This window comes from Scyliorhinus canicula, chromosome 13 (assembly GCF_902713615.1).
Source record: "Scyliorhinus canicula chromosome 13, sScyCan1.1, whole genome shotgun sequence".
NCBI classification, from domain to species: Eukaryota; Metazoa; Chordata; class Chondrichthyes; order Carcharhiniformes; family Scyliorhinidae; genus Scyliorhinus; species Scyliorhinus canicula.
Genome location: NC_052158.1, coordinates 129761361 through 129788235, shown reverse-complemented (window position 1 = coordinate 129788235; position 26875 = coordinate 129761361). Strand labels below are relative to the sequence as shown.

General features: G+C 45.6%; 1 protein-coding gene across 1 annotated transcript in view; it reads left to right on the top strand.

The window, feature by feature from the left end:
- Positions 1 to 9973, top strand: part of LOC119976250 — a 28394-nt gene extending 18421 nt beyond the window's left edge. Inside the window, exons 3-5 of the mRNA XM_038816608.1 lie at positions 541 to 708; positions 4779 to 4819; positions 8471 to 9973. Coding sequence (XP_038672536.1) covers positions 541 to 708; positions 4779 to 4819; positions 8471 to 8653 — 392 coding nt within the window. The 3' untranslated portion in view covers positions 8654 to 9973. The remainder of the gene's footprint in view (positions 1 to 540; positions 709 to 4778; positions 4820 to 8470) is intronic.
- The last annotated feature ends 16902 nt before the right edge of the window (positions 9974 to 26875 follow it).

Sequence of the window (26875 nt, the reverse complement as noted above, 5' to 3'; positions counted from 1 at the left end):
AAGTCAACTTGTGACACTAATAAAGATTATTATTATTATTATTATAGCCTCCAAACCTGAACACTAAGGGCTTCGATTCTCCGGTTCCCCGGCCGCATGTTTGTCGGCACCTCGCTATTTGCTGGTGGCTGGATTCTGTCTTGCCGTTGTTTCTCAATGTGATTTCCCAATGTAACCACCTCACGTTGGCGGGAACCCGCAGGCAGCAGTGCGCTGACAGCGGGAAAACTGAATCGCAACGACTGGAGAATTCCGGCCTAGATGTTTCACTCACACGACTTGGAATAACTTCTGCCACCAGTTCTTTCCTTCCTGGCAGAACATTACAATTATCAACCAGATATAGGCCACTGCTGAAGCTGTGGTAAAATTTGCAGTCTTGGCATTACAAACATTGTATTCTAATTAAGTTTGATTTAAATTACAAACAAAAGATACGATTTGAAGTGTTGGCACACTGTAGAATGTCAATGTAACAACATATGAGAGCTGATATTTCATATTGTGCTCTAAATGAAATATTATTCTTTTTTTTTGAAGATTCAGAGATTCCAATCCCAGAAAACAGAAACAACACAGACAACGTGACTGAAAAATCCCAGAATAACGAAGCAAAAATTCAGATAATTGTTGCAGCAGTAATAGCTGCCTTCATCATTATCTGTCTGCTAATTTACATTTTATTCAGATTCCGACCAAAAAAACAAGGTACGTCGCAGAAGACATTTTTCGTTTCACCAATTCTATAGTTCGAACAGATAAACTAGACAATCCTCGAAAGCAACTAGGTCAGACATTGCATAAACACACGGTTCAAAACTTCTACTTTCCGAACATACAAAACCTTGGGCGGGATTCTCCCCTACCCGGCGGGGTGGGGGTCCCGGCGTGTTGGAGTGGCGTGAATCACTCCGGCGTCGGGCCGCCCCAAAGTTGCGGAAGTCTCCACACCTTTAGGGACCAAGTCCTAACATTGAGGGGCTAGGCCTGCGCCGGAGTGGTTGGCGCCATGCCGGCAGGCGGGAACGGCCTTTGGCGCCTCGCCAGCCGGGGTCGAAGGGACTTCGCCGGCCGGCCAAAGTCCGCGCATATGCCGGAGCATCAACGGCTGCTGACCTCAACCCCGCGCATGCGCAGGGGAGGGGGTCACTTCCGTCTCCGCCATCATGAAGACTATGGCGAAGGCGGAAGCAAAAGAGTGCCCCCACGGCACAGGCCCGCCTGCCGATCGGTGGGCCCCGATCGCGGGACAGGCCAACGTGGGGGCACCCCCCAGTCCAGATCACCCCGTGCCCCTCCCCCCCAAGACCCCGGAGCCCGCCCCCGCCACCTGGTCCCGCCGGTAAGGTAGGTGGTTTGATTCACGCCGGCGGGACCGGCATGACAGCGGCGGGACTTCAGCCCATCGCGGGCTGGAGAATCGCCGGGGGGCCCGCCAACAGGCGCGGCGTGATTCCCGCCCCCGCCGAATCGCTGGTGCCGGAGACTTTGGGACACGGCGGGGGCGGGATTGACGCCGGACCCCCCGGCGATTCTCCGACCTGGTGGAGGGTCGGAGAATCCCGCCCCTTATCTATCTTATACCGTTTATATACCAGCTGGAATTCTTCTGCCGTTGGGATTCTCTTTTGCCGCTGGTAGCACAGCCCTGTCTATGCGTTTCCCAACGGTGTGGGATGGCTTCAATGGGAAATCCGATGGACAAGTTGCAGGAATGGTGTGCTGCCAAGAAACACGCGGCTGGGTGATCAAGGAATCCAGCCCATCATCTGGCATTTTCAAAGATTATACAACATTGAAGGCAAAGTGGAATTTTAACTTGTACCAACTAAAAGATTAGTTTTTCCTACTATTCTCAAAGAGATTTCTTTTACCATTTTTGGCTGTTCCTGTAGTCCTGACAGAGGTGGACACATTACTGTTATTGCACAAAGAGGGAAGCAACAAGACTGTTAAATCTCACAAAAGGCCTCTCGCGAGATCTGTGATGTTTGGGACACCTCATGAGACATTTCAATCTAGATCTTGCACTCACCAGCCAGTTAGGCTCACTTAAATATTCCTGCGCTCTCCCAAGGCCTAGGATCGAACATCCATACCTGGGAGACCGCGAGGTGGCACTGTTTAGCACTGGTCCACACAAATGTGGACAAGGTGTAATGCACCTGGAGGTCTCCCAGGCCATCGGAGGCCCCGGGTTGTCGGGCTCTGGGAAAGGTAGTATCCTGGCCCTCGGCATTGCCATCAATAGCACTGGGAGCAGCTGCTGATAATGTCCCCACCAGAAGCCCAGGACCAATGAGGGTCCCCAGGCCAAAAGACAGGATGGTGATCACAGGGAGGGGGTTAAGGAAGGGTCGGGGTGTCAGAGACAAGGGAAAGGGGGTTGGTTTTCAGTTGCCCTTCCCCCTCCCAATCCTATGTTCCTTGATGATGCACCAAGTGCCTGACAAAAAGCACCCTCCTCCCTTCCCCTTCCCCTTCCCCCACCCCTCTCTCCACCACCAGGGAGAGGTTATAGGCATACCCAGTGGGGTTTGCTGGGCAGTCGTTGGCTGGTGCAGGAGAGCCATGTGACTCCCATTCAATCCCTGAACCTCCACTAAATGACCAGGAGCTGAGGGATAATTGGTATCATTTGGTTTATTAAATGATGCCAATGGACATCCCGTGACAGACAAGGTTCCTACATTGGTTCCTTTGTGGTCTCAACCTAACTGGGGACAGTTCTCAAAACACTGGGAATCTAATGCCGGTATTCCAGCCCAATTCTCACATTGCTCTCCGCCATCATACCTGCTCTGCCAAGCTCAATTAATCTCTGCCCATGGTGACTGTTTGTTTTATTGATGTCAGTTTTTTATTTCCAGATTTTATTAATTGAAGCTAAATTCTCAAACTGCCGTCACAGGATTTGAACCAAAATGCTTTGGATTATTAATACAGATTTTTGGATTAATTTTCTAGTTTTAGTTATAAATGGGCGAAAAAAAAAACAAAGTAGTGACTTTAGTTTGCACTAAGAAGCATGGTTGGTTACTCCTGGCTGGTTACTGCATTCGTTACAATTGCAGAGTCTGAGCATCAGCATGTTTCATCCCATGTGGGCAGAATGGTAGCACAGTGGTTAGCGCTGTTGCTTCACAGCTCCAGGGTCCCAGGTTCAATTCCCACCTGGGGTCACTGTCTGTGCGGAGTCTGCACGTTCTCCCCGTGTCTGCGTGGGTTTCCTCCGGGTGCTCCGCTTTCCTCCCACAGTCCAAAGATGTGCGGGTTAGGTGGATTGGCCATGCTAAATTGCCCTTAGTGTCCAAAAAGGTTAAGTGGGGTTACTGGGTTACAGGGATAGGGTGGAAGTGTGGGCTTGAGTGGGTGCTCTTTCCAAGGGCTGGTGCAGACTTGATGGGCCGAATGGCATCATCCTGCACTGTAAATTCTATGATTCTTTGTTTTTCTTTGCTTTTTATTCTGTCTTTCCAACATATGACATCCATTTAAAATCAGGAGCAGCACTAAACTCCGAAGGTACACTTTAGATTCTATTAGAAGATACTTGACCATAAAGGAAACAGAATAATTGGTCAGTAAAGTCGAAACACAAATCTTTTCTTCCAAGGAAAACATTAATAACATGGGGATAAACATGTGGGGATGACTCGACTACAGTTCCCCCTCCCCCCACAATTATCTCAACATAAACACACACACATGGACTAAACCTTAAATCTTTCAGAGTAGAATGGGATGTTCCACTCTGTCCTGTCACAATACTTTCACCCTTTCCTGGCGATTATTCCAAAGCATGAGCATAGTAAGATCGCAAGGCTGAAGACTTTGCAACTGCTCGTACACTCACACTTATTTTTTTTTAAAAGAAAAAATTGTGCCTTTACTGAACCAACTTCTGTAATAGTCTCCTGTCTTGATGTGCCACTGTGGAAAATCAATTGATTGAGAAATTTGAACCAAGATTTAAAAATATATATAAACGAGAGGAGTGATAGACACAATGATTGATGTCTTTCATCTATTTGTGGAGATTGAATCAGCCACCACTGCTGACCTTGTTCAGGCATTAACGTGTAACAACTTAAAATGTATACAAAATCTAGCTCATTATCCTGGAAAAAATCTGTCATCAACCACCTGATCTATTAGAATTACAATATCCTGAAAGCTACCTAAAAGATGCAAAGGAAAATTATTTGACATTTCTGAACTTGCATTCAGTTTACAAAGGACACAAGACTAATTTAGCTGCTCAAGGCATTCGATGTTAACCCGTGCTGTGGCTCTCCCTCAACCTGTTAACACCCTGATTTTATTGAGGTGGAAATCCTCCACTGCGCTCATTTTGTTAAACCAAGAAAGTTGAGCTTGACATTGCCCCACCATCCCTTTGTCCAGTTTTCGTTCCCCTGAAACCTGAAGTAGATATTGTTTGTAAAAAGAAAATGTACAAAAATGATTTGAGTCCAGCTCCTGTTGATCAACAGTGTGATAACTAACCAACCTGTGGTGAATGCGGTAACAAGATACTTACAGTACAGGTGATCACTTACTGAACTTACAAAGATTGGGGTGAAAAGAAGTCATAATTTTGAATGTGCTAGGTGGCCTCATTCTTCATATTTGTAAGAGGTGATTTGTAGAATTATATCGCACTGTACCAAGGTTTGCATTGGAACAGATGGTGCTTTTCTCAACCAATCCACTTGCGGATGTATCATACCCAGCTTGGGAACCTGTATTTAACAAGTCTCTTTTTTTCTTTATAGGTACGGATGCCAGTCCTCATGCAGCAGATGCCAGTTGTCAGGTAATTATATTCTAGGTTATCATCGCGTAATATCAGGATTTAAATAATTTGCTGGTTTCATTTCTGTTAGCTCTGATCCTAATGTCGACATGACAAATTTATTCAGTTAATGTGATGATAACCTGTGCAATGAACATTTACTCAGATCTATATGTATTTGGGTGATATTCTTCCAAACCATCAAATCACACGATTCCCACAAAAGATAAAGTGAGGAGAGATAGTGAATCCGCCATTCTACTTTGCGCTGGCCGTGAGGTAGTTTGAAGTCCATAACAAGATATATGGGCCGGAATTTTCCGGCTATTGGGATTTAGTTCCTGCCGGCAGCGCAGCTCCGCCCACGGGTTTCCAGGCGGTTTGGGATGGCTTCAAAGGAAAATCCCATTGACAAGCAATGGGAATAGAGAATCCCACCGCCAACGAGAAACACGCAGCTGGGGGCCTGGTGGATCCCACCCATGGCGATTATACAAAATAGAAATAGCAACATGTGATAATGTGGGCCTTGGTGCAAAGGGTAGAAGAGGCTCAGTATTGTTAATTGCCAGTTGCTGATGACATGGTTGAGGTAGCCCTGCATCTACACAATCTGCAACATGTTCAGATGACTCACAAGTTACAACAATGGCATCATAGAAATGTCACTCGGTTCGTAACCTAGAAACACAGATTATTGCGCTGTTGCCAAGGGTTCAAAACCCACCACAGCAGCTTTTGGAATTGAAATAAAAGTCTGGAATTGAAAGCCGGTCTCAACACCAATGATCATGACACCTTGTTGTAAAAACCCATCTGGTTCACTGATGTTCTTTAGGAAAGGAAATTTGCCTTCCTTACCTGGCCGACATGTGACTTCAGACCCACAGCAATGTTATTGACTCTGGAATGCCCTCTGGAATGGACAAATTATTTAGTTCAAGGGCAATTCGGGATGGGCAACAAATGATAGCTTTGCCAGCGATGCCCTCATCTCATGAAAGAACAAATAAATATCTTTAAAAAAGAAAGCAGTTTTCAGCCGATGAATTACTTGTGAACAGATCCAAGTCACATAAACAGCAAATAATACATGACCAGCAAATTTGCTTTAAAATGACAGATGAAAATTGAACAGAACACTGGGAGAACACCACTGTTCGTGTTGGGCTAGTGTTCTGTGATTTTCTACATCTACTTATAAAATCATCATTTAAATGGGCCTTTTGGTGTTTCTCCTGCTATACAAGCTGATAATTACTGGGAAGAGCATACATGCTTCAACATGCTCCCATCAATATTACAGGGGGTTAATGCATGCTATAGAATTTGATTTGCAAAATAAAAGGGACTATGACCTGATGCTAACTGCCATAGTACTGGTGTAAACACGGCAATATGTCATTTGCATGAGTTGGTCCTCAAATATTCTGAGAAATGGTACATGTAACCTTACATGTATTCCTTTCCATCAGCGATTTAAGTGCGCATGAGATGATGGGCACGATTTAATGCCCTCATCGCGCCACACTTGGTGATGCGACGAGGCCGTTGAATCTCGCGAAATATGAATCTTGCGAAATATGTAACGCTCGAAGCACCTCATGAGGTTTAATAAGATCTCGCGAGGCTTTAGGCTCGTTTAAATATGTCTGCACCTTATTCTTCCACAGCCCGGGAACTAACAGCCTCACCTGGGAGACCTCGCCAGGGTGAGGACCAGGCGTAACACCATTTGGGGGAGGGGGGTCTCCCAGGCTATTAGAGACTCCCGGGTGGTCGGGCGCTGGACAGGGTGGTACCCTGGCACACCTGCTGGCACATGGGTATCTTGGCATTGCCAGTCTGGCACCTTGGCATTGCCACCCTGGCAATGCCAGGGAGACATTGTGGCACTGCCAGGCTTGCAATTCCAAGGTGTCCAGGTGCCAAGTTGCCCTCTCTGGGAATCAGCCCCAGGGGTACCTTGCCTTAAGAGGTGTGGTGCGGAGGAGCTCGAGGATCCCCTAGGAGGTATGTTGGGTGCAGCGAGGGGTTCCAAAGGCCACGATGGGATACCTGAGGAGAGTTTAAAGATCGGGGTAGCGTTCGCAGGTACTCTTCCTGCACTAGCGAGCTGAGTTCACCTTGCCAGTGCAGGAAATTGTGTAAGTGCAGCCTTGGTGGGGCGTTCTTCGCTCAGGCCAAAAAAACGTCTATGTGCCATTAAATAGCGGTGCCATATTCTGCGCCACATGTGCCAAAAATCACCTCGCCCAAAACGGGGCTCTGGTTCTGTCCCATTAAATTGCGTCTGATATAAGTAGTTTAGGATTGTACAGATATCCAAATTTAAAACCATTGAAAGCTGTGGTTCAGTGATAGCACTCTCACATCTGAATCAAAAGGATGTGGTTTCATTGTGCCCTCCAGAGAGACTTGACCATAAGATTGATGCTGATAGTCCGTGCTGAGAGAGTGCTGGTCTGTTGGAGATACTGTTTTACAGACGCGATGTTAACTTAAGGCCTTGCCAACCCGTTCAGATGAGTTCACGAGATCCATTGACACCTTCAATGAAGGGCAGGGGAGTTGTCTCCAATATCCTGGCCAATAGTCATCCTTTAATCAACATCACAAATAGATTATCTGGTCATTATCCCTTTGCTGCTTTTGGGGGTGTCTTATGCAAATTGGCTGCTGCATTTCCTACACTTCTGTCTAATCCCTCATAAAAACAATGGTCGCAATCTTCTGTCCTCATTCTTGGCTGAGATTTTCCGGTGCCGCTGAAAGTGAATGGAGTTTTGGCTGGAATGCCAAATTTTCCATTCTCGCTCGTAACAGATCCCGCCACAGACAAGACTGGAGAATCCTGCCCAACAACACCATGACTAATACTCTCAAAGCAATAGATTAAATTAAAAAGTGTTTGAGAAATAACTGAAGAGAGCTCCATAAATCCCATTCAAACTATTTCTTTCCAGTATTACAGGCATTTAAGAAGACCAAATAACTATTTTCTTCCAAATAATTGTATGGAATTCTTTTTAAAATACCTTCAGGATAAAGCATTGCCAGCTGAACCATTGCATAACACTGATTTCCATCAATCCTTGTGGTCAGCTATGACACATTTAACAGTTATATATCTCACTCCGAGAATCTAAAATAGATATAGTGGTCATTTCTACAAGTTATTCAGGTTTATGAAGCTGTTTGAAGAAAGGCAACAAAATCAAACCAGAAAGACCAAATTATAAAAACAAAATATGGTCCTCAGATCCTTGGGCAAATTGCTTTAAGAATAGTATGCAGTGTCTTTACTTGTCTCTGTACGTACTGCTGACTTCCAAATATCTCCTTTCAATTGCTAATTTCTATTTACGGAAGCATAAAATCTAGGCAAATAAGAAAATGCCCAGGAGTTGCAACAGTCTAGCTCAGTGTTTAATAATTTGAACTCGGATTCAGACTTGTATTGTACTCCAATTATTGCCAGATCTAATTGATATTAAGTGATCTCTCAGGGCTTAACATTACTGCATCCTGGATTCAGGCTGCAGGCATGATGCCAATTTGGGTGGATGCAAACATAAATTCGCTTTAGGATTCTGCATCTGGAAAACCTCTACGATACACAAATCATAAGATAAATCTTAATCATGTACTTTTTCATTAAATTCATTTCAGAAATCAGAGGATCCTATTTCCACAGTGTGCTCCATGGACTATGCAGTACTGAAGATCCCTGGAAAAAACCATCAACATAATCTAGCATCTTCAGTCGCCTCCGATGATTCATGCTATGCTACAATAGTATTTGCACCTCAACAGCAAGCTACCGGTGTGCAGAAAACAATCACTTTTAACTAAGGAATGATATGTTTGGTATAATGGCATCTAAGTTCTCCGCTTTGCCCTGTGAGCCTTCTGACATTGGATTCTCACACGACCTTTCTCACCATTTATGCTACCAAAACTTAAGGTACAATTTAACCACCGCAAATGAAATTTTGAAACACTTTTCCCAAGTTGAGGAAGTAAAATCCTGGCAAAATCAATCTTCCTTTGGTGACAAGAATTGACTCATTCTAGAAGGAGGTGAGAGAGTTTAGGAAGTGCAGGAAGGACACCATTAGATTCTGCAGCAACAGTTTCAAGTTGATAGCTTTGTGAGAAGGTCATGCACAGGCACCTGGAAAGAACAGGCAACTATTCGGGTTGGTTGGTTTACTACCATGTAGCTTTCCCATTTCTGGCTCTGTATGGACTCTAAAATTTGCTTATGTTAGGTGTGATGTCACGGAGTCGGTTCTGGATTTTAATTCCATGAATTAAAGCCTTAACACTTACACTACATATATTTGTAGTTATCAATAAAAGTCCACGACATCCTCATTTAGCAATATCAACAAGTCAACGTATTCTTCATTTAACCTGAGATTGTGAGTCTACATAGGAAAGCAATGCATACCAGTTATTTTATGTTATGTTGTCAAATGATTCAGATAATAATGTTCTAAAATTGATCTAAGTTTATAAAATGCAAGTTTGTGTTGCAATACCTGTATTTGAAATGGAGTCAGTTGCCGGACTATAAATTGCAATGCCTGTCTTATAGTGAGCATTGTGTGGTAGCCAAGAGTAAGGGCTGAATCTCGAATGGACTGGGTTTGGGTGAGAACCCATAATTTAGCCACTGCTGACCATTGTGTCAGTGCTGTGTCACAGTTCCAAGCTGGAGCTGCTTTCAGAGATCCGGATTAGATCAAGAACAGCTACCTGCCCACAAGCAGCAGGTAGTCAATTCACATCAAATTCATGTAATTAAGGAATAAAAACAGAAATGTTTGGAAATACCCAGCAGATCAATCAGTACCTGTGGAGATGATCAGCTCTGGGCAATCATGAAGGGTCATCATTGACCTGAAACGTTAAATCTGTTTCTTGCTCCACAATTATAGTTTGACCTGTTGAGTATTTCCAGCATAATTTCTGTTTTTATTTCAGATTTCCATGTCTGCAGTATTTTTACTTTGTATTCTAATGTTTTTAAGGGGCTGAGTAATATTTCCAGTTGGCATGCGGGCAGCCTCCATTAGCCTGGAACAGCTGCAATCCAAAGTGGTGTGCTCAGGTCGGAAAAGAGGGGGGGGGGGGTGTTGCCACACTTGAACCCTCCGAGGAAACCACCCCAACACCTGTAATGAGCTCTGGGCCACTGCTGTAGCCGGTGGGCCACCCAATGGGGGGGGGGGGGGGGGGCCTGCCTTTCCAGGTGGTGGTGAGGCAGCCCCTCCAGCCTCAGGTGCCTATTACCTTCCCTATTTATATGGCCTCCCCACTCCCCGATGGTGCCTTTCCTTTAGAAATAGAGGTGAACATGTCTGGAACAACCCATGTGGGGCCAAGACACAAAACTGATTCCCCAACTGAATATTCAGCCCTGGGGTTCTGAGATTGACCTTTAAACACCTGGTGATAGGCAGTACTTTTCTGAAATTATCCTTATAATCCTTGTGACTGTCAGAACCATCTTTACATTTTACCTCCAACAGCAACTGAATCTCACTGGGAATATATTAAATTTGGAATATTAAAATCATGGAGCTAGGAATTAATGTAGGATGTGTTTTGAAGAAACTAATGAATGAAATACTGACCAAGGGGGGGGGGGGGGGGGGGGGGGGGGGGGGGGAATAACTGCATAGATGAGGAAACAAAGGTCAGGAAAATCCTCGGGCCTCCTTCTGTTCCTTTGCCAGGATGTGGTGGACTGATCTGGCAAACATTTAACTAACGGTCAGAAGGTTCACACATCAATTCTCAATGTGCCTCCACCATATTGAATACAAACTAAATGAAAATGCCACAGAATGCATTTGTTATCTTAAAGGTGACAATTCTTACAATTCACTTTAGTTTTTAAATTAATTTTTAAAATCTTACTCATATCAAATATGAGACACAATATGAGGCAAATTATCTGATAATTCCTGCAAAACATTTACCTGTCCAAGGATATTGATGATGGATTTATCGCTTGTTGTCCACAAAGAGATGTCTTAATGATTAGTTTGGTATGATTCCACCAAAGTACACATTAAAATTGGTTTGCATGCATTTGAAATGTCTGTTTCCCACGTTCTGAGATCTTTACTTTTGGAATCCAGATTTATCATTAATTTAATAATCTGTGCGAGTCTCATTTCTAGAATTTAGCAATGTTTGTGAGTAATTAGACTGAATGACTTTTCACAAGATGGCACCAAATGTTATGAGAAATATATGTAAATAAAAATTAATCTATTTATTCAACCTTCTGTTGTAAAAATCCTTGTGTAATAATGTAACTTCTCATCATTCAAGTGTTTTGAAAAAAGATTTATTGTCTGCCGTAGAGTTTTCATAATGTCTCGATCTAAACAAATACATTGTGATTGCTGAATAAATTTCACAGCAAATGATCGAACAACTAACTGCTGAACAATTAATTTACGTTCTGTCTTCGGCATACATTTTATTTGTACCAAAAACATTGTGCAGCTTTAAAATTAAGAGAGCTGTCCCACAGGCTAGTCAAAGAATAGCTTATGATAATCATACTCACCAAAACATAGCGTACAGCCAACGTCCCAGACTTCTCCATCACCATCTCTGGGTATGTCCTTTTTCATATAAAGTGGTGGCTCAGGGGTATAAGGTCAGCCCTGGGAATCCTCAACATAAACTCTGAACCCGATGCAGTTTAATGACAAGTCAAACATGGGCAAGGAAACTTCTCATTAATTGCCATCTACCAGCGCAAAGTCCTCCCCTCCCCCACCCTCAGCTGATGAATCAGTGCTCTTCCATGTTGAATACAACTTGGAAGAAGCATTGAGGGTAGCATAGGTACAGAATGTAATCTCGGTGTGGGAATCAATACCATCATCAAGAGTGGCTAGGTAGTGCCACTACTGACCAAGCTAGCGAACCTACATTTTTTAAAGGCAGTAACTAGCTTAATCAAGAAGAACGTCATGGCAGGGGACCTCAGACCTTTGATATGCTCGTCCTGCACAATGTGGGAAATTAGGGATGCTCCCAGCGTCTCTGATGACAATGTGTGCAGAAAGTGTTTCAAAATGCAGTGTCTGGCAAACTAGATTTTGGACCTGGAACTGCGGGTGGACTCATTGGAACATCCATGATGCTGTAGAAGTCATGGATAGCCCGTTTAATGAGGTGGTCATACCACAAATGAGGTTTGCACAAACAGAAAGAGGATGGGTGACCATCAGGAACAATAAATGACTCAGCAAGATAGTGCAGGAGTCCCCTGTTGTCATCCCCGTCTCAAACAGATATACTGCTTTGGATACTGTTGGGGAGATGGCCTCTCAGGGGAAAGCAGTTCACGGCACCGTGTGTGGCTCTACTGCTCAGATGGGTGAAAGAAAATGAGTGGTGGGGCCACAGTGATAGGGATTCAATAATTAGGGGCACAGACAGATGCTTCTGTGGCCGCAAATGTGAATCAAGGATGATATGTTGCTTCTCTGGTGTCAGGGTCGAAGATGTCAGGCTGCAGAGAATTCTTGGGAAGGATGGGGGCCTCACGGTAGCATGGTGGTTAGCATCAATGCTTCACAGCTCCAGGGTCCCAGGTTCGATTCCCAGCTGGGTCACTGTCTGTGTGGAGTCTGCACGTCCTCCCCGTGTGTGCGTGGGTTTCCTCCGGGTGCTCCGGTTTCCTCCCACAGTCCAAAGATGTGCGGGTTAGGTGGATTGGCCATGCTAAATTGCCCGTAGTGTAAGGTTAATGGGGGGATTGTTGGGTTACGGGTATACGGGTTACGTGGGTTTAAGTAGGGTGATCATTGCTCGGCACAACATCGAGGGCCGAAGGGCCTATTCTGTGCTGTACTGTTCTATGTTCTATGATGGTGAACAGCCAATGTTTGTGGCACACATTACTGCAGTACCATGGTACCAAAAATATGGATAAACTAAGGTTTGAGGGCCTTCAAGCTGAGTACAGGAAGTTAAGAAATAAACTAAAATGCAGGACCTCAAATGTAGTAATCTCAGGATTACTCCCAGTTCCACACGCTAGAGAAAGCAGGAATAAGACGATAGACCAAATGAACATGTGGCTGGAGAAATGGTGTAGCCAGGAGGGATTCAGATTCTTGAGGAACTGGGAGAAGTTCTGAGAAAGGTGGGACATGTACAAATGGACGTGTTGCACCAGGCAGAGCTGGGGCCAATGTCCTTGCTAGTTCCGTTTGGGAGTATTTAAACTAGTGTGTCAGGGGTTGGGATCCCAGGAGTAGGATCAGAAGGACAGATTCAGATCAGGAAAATAGAGGTAGAATATCAGCTAGTGATGTAGAAGATGTAGTGAATTACAGAAGAAGAAAAGTTCAAAAAGTGTCCGGCAAGGGAAAATTACGGGATTAAACTGTTCAATACTCAATGCAGGGAGTATTACAAATAAGGTAGATGAGTTAAGGGCATAGGTAGACACATGGCCGTAGGATGTCATTGCTATAACAGAAACCTGGCTAAAGGAGAGGCAAAATTAGCACCTTAATATACCTGGTTATAGAGTCTTCAGACACATTAGAGTTGGAGATAAAAAGGAGGGGGAATCGGAGGGTAGCTTTAATGCTGAAAGAATCAATTCCAGTTGTGATTAGGGATAATATATTAAACGGGTCAACAAATGAGGCTTTATGAGCTGAACTTAGAAATAAAAACAGGGCAGTCACACAACTGGGAGTAACTGTTCACACCCAGATAGTGAAAGAGAGATAGAAGAATAAATATTTTGGCAAATTTCTGCCTGTAAAAACAAGAGGGCAATAATATCCAACTATCCAAATATCAACTGGGATTCAAACGCTATCAGGGGAACTGAGAGAGGAAAATTAATGCAATGAAAATTGAACCAGTGAGTGACAAACCCAATGACAGAAAATGTAATTCTAGACCTAGTCTTGGGGAAACGAAGAAGAGCAAGTGGGTGAAATGACAGTTGGCGACCATATCGGGCATGGTGGTCACAATTCAGTTAAATTCAGTATTAATATGAAAAGGACAGCGATAAAGCAAAAGTAAAAGTTTTGAACTGAGGGAAGGCAAATTTTGCAGAAATGAGAAGGGACTTGGCCGAGGTAGGCTGGCCAGCATTGCGAGACGATAAATCAATGGAAAACCAGTGGGAAACACTAAAAAGTGAGATCTAAAAAGTTCCCTCCAAAAATAAAAGAGTGGCACTGCCAAGTCTAGACCCAGCACCCCCTCCCCCGGTTGTCTAGAGGAATACAGGGGAAGATCAAACAGAAAAAGAAAGTGTACAATAGGCACAAAGAACGTAGCACTGTAAATAGCCCAGATGAGTATAGGAAGTGCAAGGACGAAGTAAATAAGGAAATCAAAGCGGGCATGAAAACAAAATAAGCAAGAAAAGTTAAAGAAATCCAAAGATATTTTACCAATATATTAATGGTAAAAGGTTAGTTAAGGAAAAAGTGGGACCTTTCAGAGATGAAGAAGGAAACTTGTGGTGGATGCAAAAGCTGTAGGAAGGGTTTTAAATGAATATTTTGTCTCCGTGTTTACAAAGGAAATGGATGTTGCAGATATAGTAGTCCAGGAGGAACACTGTGAGATTTTGTGGGATAATCATAAAGAGAGAGGAAGTACTCGAAGGATTGGAAATCTTTGAAAGATGATATGTTGCCAGGTCCAGAAGGAATGTTTCCGAGGCTACTGAAGGAGGTCCGGGAGATGATAGCAGATGCTCTGGGGATGATTTTCCAATCCTCACTAGATACAAGGTTGGTACCGGAGGACTGAAGAAATGCAAATGTGGTTCCATTGTTTAAAAAGGGATTGAAGGAAATGCCAAATAATTATAAGCCAATTAGTCTTACATCAGTGGCAGGCAAATTAGTAGAATCAATCCTGAGAGATAGGATGAACTGTCATGTAGAAAATCATGGACTAGTCAAGGATAGTCAGCATGGATTTGTTCATGGAAGGTTTAGTTTTTGAAGGCAATTGGGTTACGGTACATTCGTACTGCCCTGTACCACCCGGCTTCTAATGGTTTAGCGGAAAGGGCGGTAGAGATGTTCAAAAGAGGCCTCATGAAGCAGTCTTCAAGTTTGTTGGACACTAGCCTGGCTCGTTTCTTATTTTGCCACAGGACCACTCCACACGCCGTGACCCGGGTGGCCCTGGCTGAAATACTAATGGGGTATAGGTTTCAAACCCGGCTTCGTATGATTTTTCCGATATAGATACGAAAGTGTGTCACAAACTGGAGCCACAAAGGCGTTGCCCGATTGGCATCGACCACCTTAACACTGTATCAAGTGATTTGATATATATTTGAAACTTTGCAGACGGCGCCTTTGGGCCTCCTGAACTATACTCCACAGACAGGGCAAGTTTCAAGCACAAGTTCAAGGTCGGTTCATGCACTTTGATCAAATTCAGTCCAGGCGGCCACTTCTTCAACAGTTTCTTTGTGAACGCAATGTCTTCATCCAACCGCCTCTATAGCCCATATCGGGGCCCCAAGGAGGTCAACATGCCGAAATGGCTGAGATTATGGACACGATTCAGAAATGGAAATTCAAGTATCAGAAATCTCGGTTGGGGAGTCAATAGTTCAGCAGCCACCGGCAGAGCAACCACCGTGACGTTCAAGGTGACAGCAATGCTCGCCTTCAGATTCACTCCACCCGATCCTGCGCCTCGGGAGCGCAATGCCCCACCAAGCGCAAAGAGAGTCCGGCACCTTCCTTCCTCACAGCTGTCGGAGGATTCTTCAGACTTTTTTGGGGGGAGGGATGTTATAATCCACAAGTATCTTCCGTGGTGGGAACAATTAACTCCCCCGTGAACCTTGCAGAATAAAAGCTTCCCCGTTAAGGGTGTGGAGACCTCTAAACAATGTATAGATGTTTGATATATAAAACCGGCCAGTTAGGCACTGGCAAGGCAGACCCAGTTGGGATATGCCATGCAATGTATATATAATAGTTATTGTAAATAAACTACGTTTCTTTGAACCACTCGGTATGGACTCATTTGTGGCCTTATAAAAGGTTAGAGCCCACAACGTTCTGACTCAGTGGTGAGAGTGTGGGCAACTAAACCACAGCTGACACATATGGCCTGTGCCTAATCCGAAGTGATTAATCAGCGCTGCTGAGGGCACCAGATGAGCGCCATTTTTCAATTCTGGCTCAGAATTCTGGGATTATTGCCCCCTCAGAAGTATGCTTCACAAGCCAGGAGACCTGGAGCTGCAATATCACTGGCTCTCACATTTATAAAAACAAATGAAGACAGTGAGGGCTCACTGGGCAGATCAAATAAAAGGAAATTTAAGAGACTCTTATTTAATTTATTTATGGAATGTGGAAGTTCCTGGCAAGGTCAGCATTCATTGCCCAATCCTAATTACCCTTGTGCAGGTGGTTGTGAGCCATTTCTCTGAACATCTTCAGTACTTGTGGTGCAGGTACACCATTATGCTGTTAGGGAGGGAGTCACAGGATTTTGACAGGATTTAGTGACAGTGAAGGAACAGTGAAATAGTTCCATGTCAGGGTGATGCTTGGCTTGGAGGGAAATTTGAAGGTGCAGACGTTCCATTATGCCTATTTCCCTTGTCCTTCTTTGCTGTCGGGGCTACTTGTTTGGAATGTGGTGTCAAAAGATTGGATGGAATGTGGTGCCGAACAATTGGATGGTGTCAAGGTTCTTGAGCGTTGCTGGAGATGCACTAGTCCAGGCAAATGATTTGGCCCAGGTAGATGGTGAACAGGTTTTTGCAGAATCAAGAAGTGAATTACTCCCTGTGGGAATTCCCAACCTCTGACATGCTGTTGTAACCACAGTATTAATGTGGCTGGTAAACCCCAGGATGTTGATGGGAGGTATTCTGTGATGGTAATGTCAATGAAAGTCAAGAGGAGATGGGTAGATTCCCTCATGTTGGTGATGGTCATTGCCTAGCATTTGTGTGGCCTGGGGAGGCAGTGACATAGTGGTATTGTCACTGGACTAGTAATCTGGAGACCCAGAGTAATGCTCTGGGACACAGGTTCAAATCCCGCCACTGCAGATGGTGAAATTTGAATTCAATAAAAAGTCTGGAATTCAAAATCCAATGATGACCATTGTCGATCGTCCTAAAACCCCAACTGGTTCACTAATGTCCTTTAGGGAATTAAATCGGCCGTCCTTACCTGATCTGGCCTCTATGTGATTCCAGACCCACAACAATGTGGTTGACTCATAACTGTCCCCTCAAGGAGCAATTAGGAATGGCCAATAAATGAAAGGCGTCCCATGAACGAATACAAAAAAATGTTAGTTGTCACTTATAAGCTCAAGCCTGACGTTGTCCAGGCACAGTGTGTTTGAGGAGGTGCAAATGGAGCTGGATACTGTGCAATCATCAATGAACGGTAGCATTGTGGATAGCACAATCGCTTCACAGCTCCAGGGTCCCGGGTTCGATTCCCGGCTTGGGTCACTGTCTGTGCGGAGTCTGCACATCCTCCCCGTGTGTGCGTGGGTTTCCTCCGGGTACTCCGGTTTCCTCCCACAGTCCAAAGATGTGCAGGTTAGGTGGATTGGCCATGCTAAATTGCCCTTAGTGTCCAAAATTGCCCTTAGTGTTGGGTGGGGTTACTGGGTTATGGGGATAGGGTGGAGGTGTTGACCTTGGGTAGGATGCTCTTTCCAAGAGCGGTGCAGACTCGATGGGCCGAATGGCCTCCTTCTGCACTGTAAATTCTATGTAAAAAAAAACACCCCTACTTAATACCTTATTTTGGAGGGAAGGACATTGAGGAAGCAGCTGAAGGTGTTTGTGTCTAAAACATTGTCCTGAAGCACTGCTGCAGTGATGTCCTGGGAACTGAGGTGATTGATTTCCAGCAAGACAATCATCTCCCTTTGTGATATTATGGCTCCAACCAGTGAAGCGTTTTCCCCCTGATTTCCGCTGGTTTTGTTATCCTAAATATGCTTATCGGTCGAAACGTTAGTAATCTCAAGTTTGGACATTTCGCATAGTCTCAGTAGCGTTTTGGGGTCAAAGAGTTGCAGATTACCAGTACCCTTTGTGTACAAGTGTGCTTTCTGGATTCACCTTTGAACAGCCTAGCTCTTAACTTTGTTGTTTGAGACTGCTCCGCCAGAGTAAATAGTTTCTTTATCCCTCCAACCAAATCCTTTAATTATCTACAAAACTTAAATTAATCTTCTGTGTTCATTGGAATACATGCCGAGAATTTGCAACCTGTCCTCATAACTGTAGTGTTATCATGGTTGTGTTGTAATTCACCGACTGACCACTTGGAGTCTCACATAAGTGAATGTTAGAGTCAGGTGACCTCAGACTGACGAGGGAGCTGGGGGGGAGGTTGCTTGTGCATGATTATATTATTATTCATCTGTTGTTTTGCATGTATTTAACCCACAGTTAATGTTAATAAATTGTTTACAGCTTTAGCTGCAAGTGTTCTTGTAATATAAATCACGCCATCCGACATGAACATTACAGTAACCTTCTCACTCCAGTATCAGTCTGATGAGTCTGTACTTCCAAGGTCAATATCCACTTTCTGAGTTACAGTGCCCACAACTGAATGCAGATCTTTAGATGGGATTTGACCAAACTTCTCTACGAACAAATACAAAATAACTTGCACCTAATTTTCTGGTTGGCAGGATGTGACGAGTGCTGTACACATGGATCAATGCTGGGGCCTCAACTCTTTACAATTCATATAAATGATTTTGATAAAAGGACCAAAGGTATGGTTGCTAGATTTTCTGATGACAAAAAGATAGGTAGGAAAGTAAGCTGTGAAGAAGACATCAGGAGGCCACAAAGGGATATAGATAGGTTCGGGCAAAACTCTGGCAAATGGCACATAATGTGGGAAAATATGAGGTTGTTAATTTTGTCAGGATGAATAAAAAAGAAGTATATTATCTGAATGGTGAGAGATTGCAGTTCTCTGAGGTACAGGGGGATCTGGGTGTCCTAGTGCATGAATCGCTATAGGTTAGTATTCAGGTGCAGCAAATAATTAGTAAACATAATAGAATGTTATTGTTGATTGCAAGGTTATGCTTCAGTTATACAGGGCCTTGGGGAGACCACATCTTGAGTATTGTGCAAAGTATTGGTCTCCTTTCTAAGAAAAGATGGAAATGCAATGGAAGCAGTTCAGAGCAGGTTTACTGGATCAGTACCTGGAATGGGTGGATTGTCTTATGAGAGAAGGCTGTACTAGCTAGGTTTTTACCCCCTGGGGTTTAGAAAAGTAAAAATTGGACTTTTTTGTAAAATGTAAGAGAGGCCTAGATAGGGTTAATGTGGAAAAGATGTTGCCTCTTGTAGGAGAATTTTGAACTAGTGTCATGAGAATGTCACTTTAAGAAATGTCTGTCTGCTCATGTTACTGCAGTGATGTCAGAGTGTGGGTGGAGCTGCGCTCTGGCTCTGCTTTTTAGTTTCACTTTGAGAAAAGCTTGGGTGTGTCTGTGTATTTTTGGTTTCGTTTTCAGTGTTGGAGCTGAAGCCAGACAAAGCAGGTGCACTGCTGTTCTCTCTGCCATGAAAAGACTATCTCTTGATCATTTGGTGAATTCAGAATTAAAAGTGTTCTCAGTAGTGAATGCAAACCTGATGTGCTTCTGTTAAAAGGTGTTTCTTTTGTCTTCTGGATGTTGTTTGGGAAGTTATTAAGGATTACTTAGTGTTATATTCTTTGGTGCTTGTATTTGAATTAATGGTTGCTAACAGTATGTTTTAAAAAGGTTAACTTGAGTTCATAGAATAAACATTGTTTTGCTTTGAAAAATACATTTCCATTTCTGCTGTACCACACCTGTAGAGTGGGTCGTATGCTCCCCATACCACAATCTGTTAAAAGTTGTGGGTCAGGTGAACTCCATGATACACCTTCGGGTTCTCTAAACCCTGGCCCATAAAACTAGAGGCTACAGTTTAAAAATATGGGGCGCAATTCTCCCATCGGGAGACTAAGTCCCGACGTCAGAGTGAAAACTGGAGTATTTCACTCCGGCGCAGAGGCCGCTCCCAGCCCCCTATTCTCCCACCCCCGGGAGGCTAGGAGCGGCACAGCGTCAATTACGCGCGCCGGGCTTCGGCGCCGCGTAAAAGCGGCGCCGCGTAAATGATGCAGCCGGCACCGCGTAAATGACATCACCCGTACATGCGCGGTTGCCGTCCTCCCCACGGCCGCCCCGCAAGAAGATGTCAGATGGATCTTGTGGGGCGGCGGAGGAAAGGAGGTCCCCCTTCAGAGAGGCCGGCCTGCCGATCGGTGGGCAGTGATTGCGGGCCAGACCACTTTTGAGGCCCCCCCCCGGTGCCAGAACCCCTCTCCCCCCCACAGGCTGCGCCCCCCCCAGCGTTCCCGCGCTGTTCCCGCTGGCAGCGACCAGGGGTGGATGGTGCCGGCGGGAACCTGTAGTGTTGGGCCGGCCGCTCGGCCCATCCGGGCCGGAGAATCACGCTCGCCCGTTAGAAACGACGAGCGCCGATTCTCCCAGCAGCCAGCCGTGAATCACGCCGCGCTGTTTTGGGGTGTGTGGGAGAATCACGTGCAGGTGCCGGGGTGGCGTGGCGGGACTCACTCGGCGCCCCGGCGATTCTCCCACCCGGCGTGGGGGGGGAGAATTCCGCCCAGGGGGTCGCTCATTTAAGACAGAGATGGGAAGAATAGGGAAACACGGTAGTGCAAGGTTAGCACTACTGCCTCACGGCGCCAAGGACCTGGATTCAATCCCAGCCCCGGGCCACTGTGCGTGTGGAGTTTTCACATTCTCCCCATGTCTGTGTGGGTTCTACCCCCACAAAAAGATGTGCAGGGTAGGAGAATTGGCCACGCTAAATTGCCCTTAATTGGAAAAAAAGAAGCGGGCACTCAATTTATTTTAAAATAGAGATGTAAAGAATTTTTCCTCTCAAAGGGTTTTGTGAGATTTTTGAAATCCTTTCCTCAAAAGGTAGTTGAGGCAGAGTCTTTGAATATTGTTAAGGCAGAAGGAAATAGATTCTAAATAAACAAGGGGGTGAATGGTCATCAGGGGTGGGTGCAATGTAAAGATAGAAAGGAATTATTGTAGATGCTGGAATCTGAAAAAAACCCCCAGAAAATGCTGGACAATCTCAGCAGGTCTGGCAGCATCTGTGGAGAGAGAAGGGAGCTAATGTTTTGATTCTGGATGAATCTTTGTCAAAGCTACAGAGAGCTGGAAATATGGTCAGATTTATATTGTTGTGTGGTGGGGGGGAGGAGTGTGGAGCAGTGGGGTTGGATAGAGGGCCAGTGATAGGTGGAGATTGACAAAGATGTTCTTGACAAAAGAACAAAGGGAATTTTATTGCTGGTGATATGACAGGGAAGAGTGCTGATAGTGGTACATTAAGAGATCAGAATGTGTGAATGGCAGTGTGTCCAAAGGCAACTTTTGAACCACTCCGGCATCGGGCCACCCGGAAGGTGCGGAATCCTCTGCACCTTCAGGGGCTGGGCCGGCAGGATTGCCGCCACGCCAGTCGGCACCAAAGGGCTTGGCACCACACCAACCGGCACCGAAGGTCCTCTGCCGACCAGCGCGAGTTGGCGCATGCGCGGGAGCACCAGCGTGTGCTGGCGTCATCCCAGTGCATGCGCAGGGGGTTCTTCTCCGTGCCGGCCATGGCGGAGGTTGACAGCAGCCGGCGCGGAGTGAAAGAGTGCCCCCACGGCACAGGCCCGCCGGCAGTATGGGGGGCCCCGATCGCGGGCCAGGCCACTGTGGGGGCACCCCCCGGGGCCAGATCCCCCCGCGCCCCCCCGAGGACTCAGCAGGCCGCCCGTAAAGCCAGGTCCCGCCGCTACGGACCTGGTTTGATTTACGCCGGCGGGACAGGCCAAAAACGGGCGGCCGCTCACGAGGCGGAGAATCGCTGGCGGGGGGCCGATGCCACTGTCCGCCGACTGGCGCGGCGTGATTCCCGCCCCCGCCAAAACCGCAGCACTGGAGAATTCGGCAGCCGGCGTCGGGGCAGCGGGGCGGGATTCACGCTACCCCCCGGCAAGTCTCCGACCTCGCGGGGGGTCGGAGAATCCCACCCCGGTTCTATTTTCAGTTCTCTGTAACTTTGACAAAGAGTCATCCGGACTTGAAACATTAGCTCTGTTCGCTCGCCATAGATGCTGTCAGACCTGCTGAGATTGTCCAGTGTTTTCTATTTTAGGCCCTTCTTAGCCCTGATCACCAGTATTTACATTCCCTTTGTCTTTTTGTCCACGATATTCCCGGCTTGGGTCACTGTCTGTGTGGAGTCTGCACGTTCTCCCCGTGTGTGCGTGGGCTTCCTCTGGGTGCACCGGTTTCCTACCATAGTCCAATGATGTGAAGGTTAGGTGGATTGGCCATTCTAAATTTCCCTTAGTGTCCAAAATGGTTAGGTGGGGTTACTGGGTTACCCTGATAAATGGGACAGGGTGGAGGCATGGGGCTTGAGTAGGGTGCTCTTTCCAAGGGCCGGTGCAGATTCGATGGGCTGAATGGCCTCCTTCTGCACTGTAAATTCTATGGTATCTTTGTCAATCTCGACCTGTCACTGGTTCTCTATCCAGCCCCACTGCTCCACATTCCCCTCCCCCAACCCAACCCCAGAACGGAAACATCTCATTCTATTTCCAGGTCACTCTAGCTTTGATAAAGAGTCAGGCAGACTCAAAACATTAGCTCTGTTCTTTCCCTCACAGGTGCTGTCAGACTTGGCAGGAATGTAAAGTTGGGGTTAAATTTAGATCAGCCATGTGGTGAAGGATAGAACATGGGCTGTCAATCTGCTGCTATCCATTTTCTGTTCCCGTCAAAGTTGAAGTTTACCCCAAGAGAGTCTACTTTCAGCTTAAGTTATTATTTTCCGCCTGAGAGTAGTTTAAGCTTTTGCTACATATTTCATTCAGTGCCTTCTTCAGATAAGCATCTCCAGGGACTGATACAGCCCTTTGCACTGCGGTCGAGGTTCAGCATACTAAGGAGTCCATGTAACTCGTCTTGCATTATGCACCTTCATTTCCAGTTTGAAAACAGTGAGATTTGTTGCTGTGTGATCAGTATTATTCTGCAATGTTGCTGCATAAACGAATAAAAATCTGGAAATTCAGTCCTGCTCAGACTGTTAGGGCACGATTACCGTAAGAGTAAAACTGAGCATTCGTTCATTCATTTGAAAGTTGCCATTGGAAAATAAAACAGGTTCTTATTTTAAAATTTTGTGCCACAAATACTTTGTGCAGCTCCCACAAAAATACACATCTCTTCTGGCTACCCGCTGAGCTGGAACCACTCAGCAAGAAGCCTTGGCAAGACTAACAGGTACATGCCTCAGCACTGTGAAACAGCTCAGATGTGATGTTGATTTAGCAAAGCGCTTCAGCAATCGATAGGTGTTACCACATATTCAGACTAACACATTTAAAATAAAGAGAACATTTATGCTGATTATGTTCAAAATTGTCATTACTGCATGCTAGAGTGATATCACAACACTGTTCTTGTATGTATGTGATGGACAAGTGAGTGAAAAGCAGAACTAATACTCTTCTACAGTTATTTGTGATGTGGAGATGCCGGCGTTGGACTGGGGTGGGCACAGTAAGAAGTCTTACAACACCAGGTTAAAGTCCAACAGGTTTGTTTCAAACACGAGCTTTTGGAGCACTGCTCCTTCCGCTCCATTCACCTGAGGAAGGAGCTGCGCTCCGAAAGCTCGTGTTTGAAACAAACCTGTTGCACTTTAACCTGGTGTTGTAAGACTTCTTACAGTTATTTGTAACATTGACAATAAAATGAAATGAAAATCACTTATGGTCACGAGTAGGCTTCAATGAAGTTATTGTGAAAAGCCCCTAGTCGCCACATTCCGGCACCTGTCCGGGGAGGCTGGTACAGGAATCGAACCGTGCTGCTGGCCTGCGTGGTCTGCTTTAAAAGCCAGCGATTTAGCCGAGTGTGCTAAACCAGCCCCTGAATGGAGCAATTACCTTATGGGGCAAATGACCCTGTTTTGCTAGATGCATCTCAATTATAAGATTTATTTTCTGTTTATCCTTCATCTAGTTTGTATTGTTCAGACTGTCAGGCTGCTTTGATTAGGCTAAGATAATATTCATCTAAATGGAAGAATAAAACATGCATCTTAGTTGCATGGAAGCATAGAGCATGGATCCCACAACTCTGTTTTGAAATGATGAATGCTGAATCTTTGAGGGTCAATTCCATTAACTTTTAACTTCAGTCACTACTGAAATATTTCTTGTCCAGGATTTCACCTGGAACCATCAATGCTGGGAAATGTGTGCTTGGGGCCCCAATGAATAGGTACATGATTGGTTGATTACCTTACCTACCTCGGTCAGATCATTCATTTTCTTGCAACACCTGTCCTCACTCCTGGGGATGGTGTGAAAGTTGGAATTCAGTGCTGATGTTGCTTCCCTTCAAGTGCCATGAGGGACATTTCAGGCCACTTTCATGTAATGGATACACAGCAATCTGCATCTCCTGATCTCAATTTATTCAGGAGCGCCTGTAGGTTAAACTGTGGCATCTCTGCTTAAAAGCCATGACCTCCTGCCTTGTTTTGCAGTGGGTCCCAGCATTCTTGAATTGTGGCCTATAAAGGTTAACAGAATTTGCAGTTAAGCTAGATGACAGTCAGATGCGTGGCTATTCCATCAGGCAATTCTAATGTATCATGCTTGCCTCAAGGTGTCACACTAATTTCAATGTATGCCAGCAGATGGGACTTACACAATACCCTACCTCAATGCAAATTTTTCCATGAATTTTTCTTTCTTTGAAGTGATCTGACCCAGGAAACTCTCATGTAAATACCTTCCTAGACGACTGATAATGCAAAACTTTATCCATGGAAATAAAAATGATACAACGTGACACATTCTTCCTAATTTTAATGTTGCAATGAGAAACCACTTTGAAGCAAATATATTTGCTGTTTGAGGCACGTCTCAGCTGTGGTCTAGACAAGGTAATTCTTCCAGGCAAGATGAGCCCGTGAGTTTGCCAACAAGATTACTCATCTACCAGCAGTCTTTCCTGTTTTGATACTTTTCGAGTCTTGAAGATTTCAGTACGAAATGTCGGTCAGACCCTTCCTCGAGTAAATGCAGTCTGATCACCAAATCAGAGAGGAAATTGTCACCCTTGACAAAGTTGAAGTTCTGAGAAACAAGCGACTTACTTCTTTTGAGAAAAATGGGCATTTCAAAGGTTTTACTGAGTTTTCCAAATCTGTCATGGAAGTTGGCTGAATTAATTGAGGGAAATTACGATGAAGAGATCAGGCAGCACGATGCCTGCTGTGCGTCAATCTTGGAGGGGGGAGGGGTCAGGTGGAGAAGAAATTAGGCCACAGCATCTACTGACCTCCCCCTTTCCACGGGTTAAATTATGTTAAAATGTTTCATAGAGTCACCAGACACGGTTGCCATAGTCATGTGGATCTTTATACTTTTGCCATTTGATTGGCTGAGAAGTCCATTTTTAGTGTTGGACAATAGCCAATAAAAGGTGGTGTTGTTTCTTAGTTGCCCCCATGTAGAAATATTTTACAGAAAGACAAGAGGGAACAGGTAATCAGAGGTTTTTGAACATGAAATAGTGACTAAAGTAAAGCTCACAAAAATGGCTGGTGCATTCAACGCTTAGTTAAAAATATGCAACCCTTCGTGAAGCACAACAAAATTGTACATGTGGAATTAAGGGCATGATTTAATTTTTAAAAATCAGAGTCAGTTCTGGGTGGGATTAGCATTTCCAGTGCTTCTAGCACCAGGAATGACCCTGCTATCTAATGGCACTTTGTTGCTATTTCAGCCCCTGACAGGGAACACCCTTCCCCCGAGGCCATAATTAGCACCATTTTCTGCACTGAGCCCCAATAAGTGGAGCTCCTCACTGCAGAAACAAATCGGGCTGCAATTTTTAAATGGCGCCCCCATCTCTTGACCCCCCCAATGTGACCCCTGGACATCCTTGCCCAATGCCCCAACTCACCTATAAGGTGGTCCTTGCACCCCCACCCCCCCACCCCCGCACACCACCTCACATGGGCAGGGCACCTCTCGGGAAAATGCCAGTCTGGCACCTTGACACTGCCGGCCTGACAACCTGGCCCCCCCCCACTGCCAGCCTGGTAGTGTCACCTGACACCCCAGCAGTGCCAGGCTGGCACCCAGGAGGCATTGCCAGGGTGCCATGATGGCACTACCAGGGTGCCAGGCTGGCAATGTCAAAGTGCCTTGGGGCACCAGCAATGCCAGGGCCCTCCCCAGAGGCCGACTACCCGGGGAACTCCGATCACCTGGGAGACCCCACCAAATGAAGTGCCGTTGCGCCTGGTCCCTGTTAATGCAGACCAGTGCTGAACAGCGCTCGGCTGGGGTCTCCCCGGCAAGGCTGGTAGGTGCCAGGTCGCCATTCAATCTGGTACAGACATTTCTAAACCAACTTAACTACTTGAGTCTGGACTCCGCCCTTTGTGGACAGGATCCAGATCATGACATCTCGTGGGATCTAGTTAGATCTCGTGAGGCGTAACAACACATCGGGAATCCCAGGATGGCCTCTATTGGGATCTCCCGGCCGGGTTCCATCCCGATTCCAGTGGGATGCGGCCAGTAGATCACGCCCTAAATGTTTTTTTCATATGCAAAAGACCTCTTTTTAGTCAAATACATCCCTTGATAATCCCCCAAATTGATATTTTAGAGAACAAATCAATACTGTTCAGTTATTTATGATATGTGAAAAAGAGCTTGTCGTAAACACCATCGGCAGGATTCTCCAAACCCCCGCCGGGTCGGAGAATCCCCGGGGGGGGCGGCGGGAATCCCGACCCACCGCCCCGATGCTGGCTGCCGTATTCTCCTGATCCGCGATCGGGGCCCACCGATCTGCAGGCGGGCCTGTTCCGTGGGGGCACTTCTTCCTTCCGCACCGGCCCCTGTAGGTCTC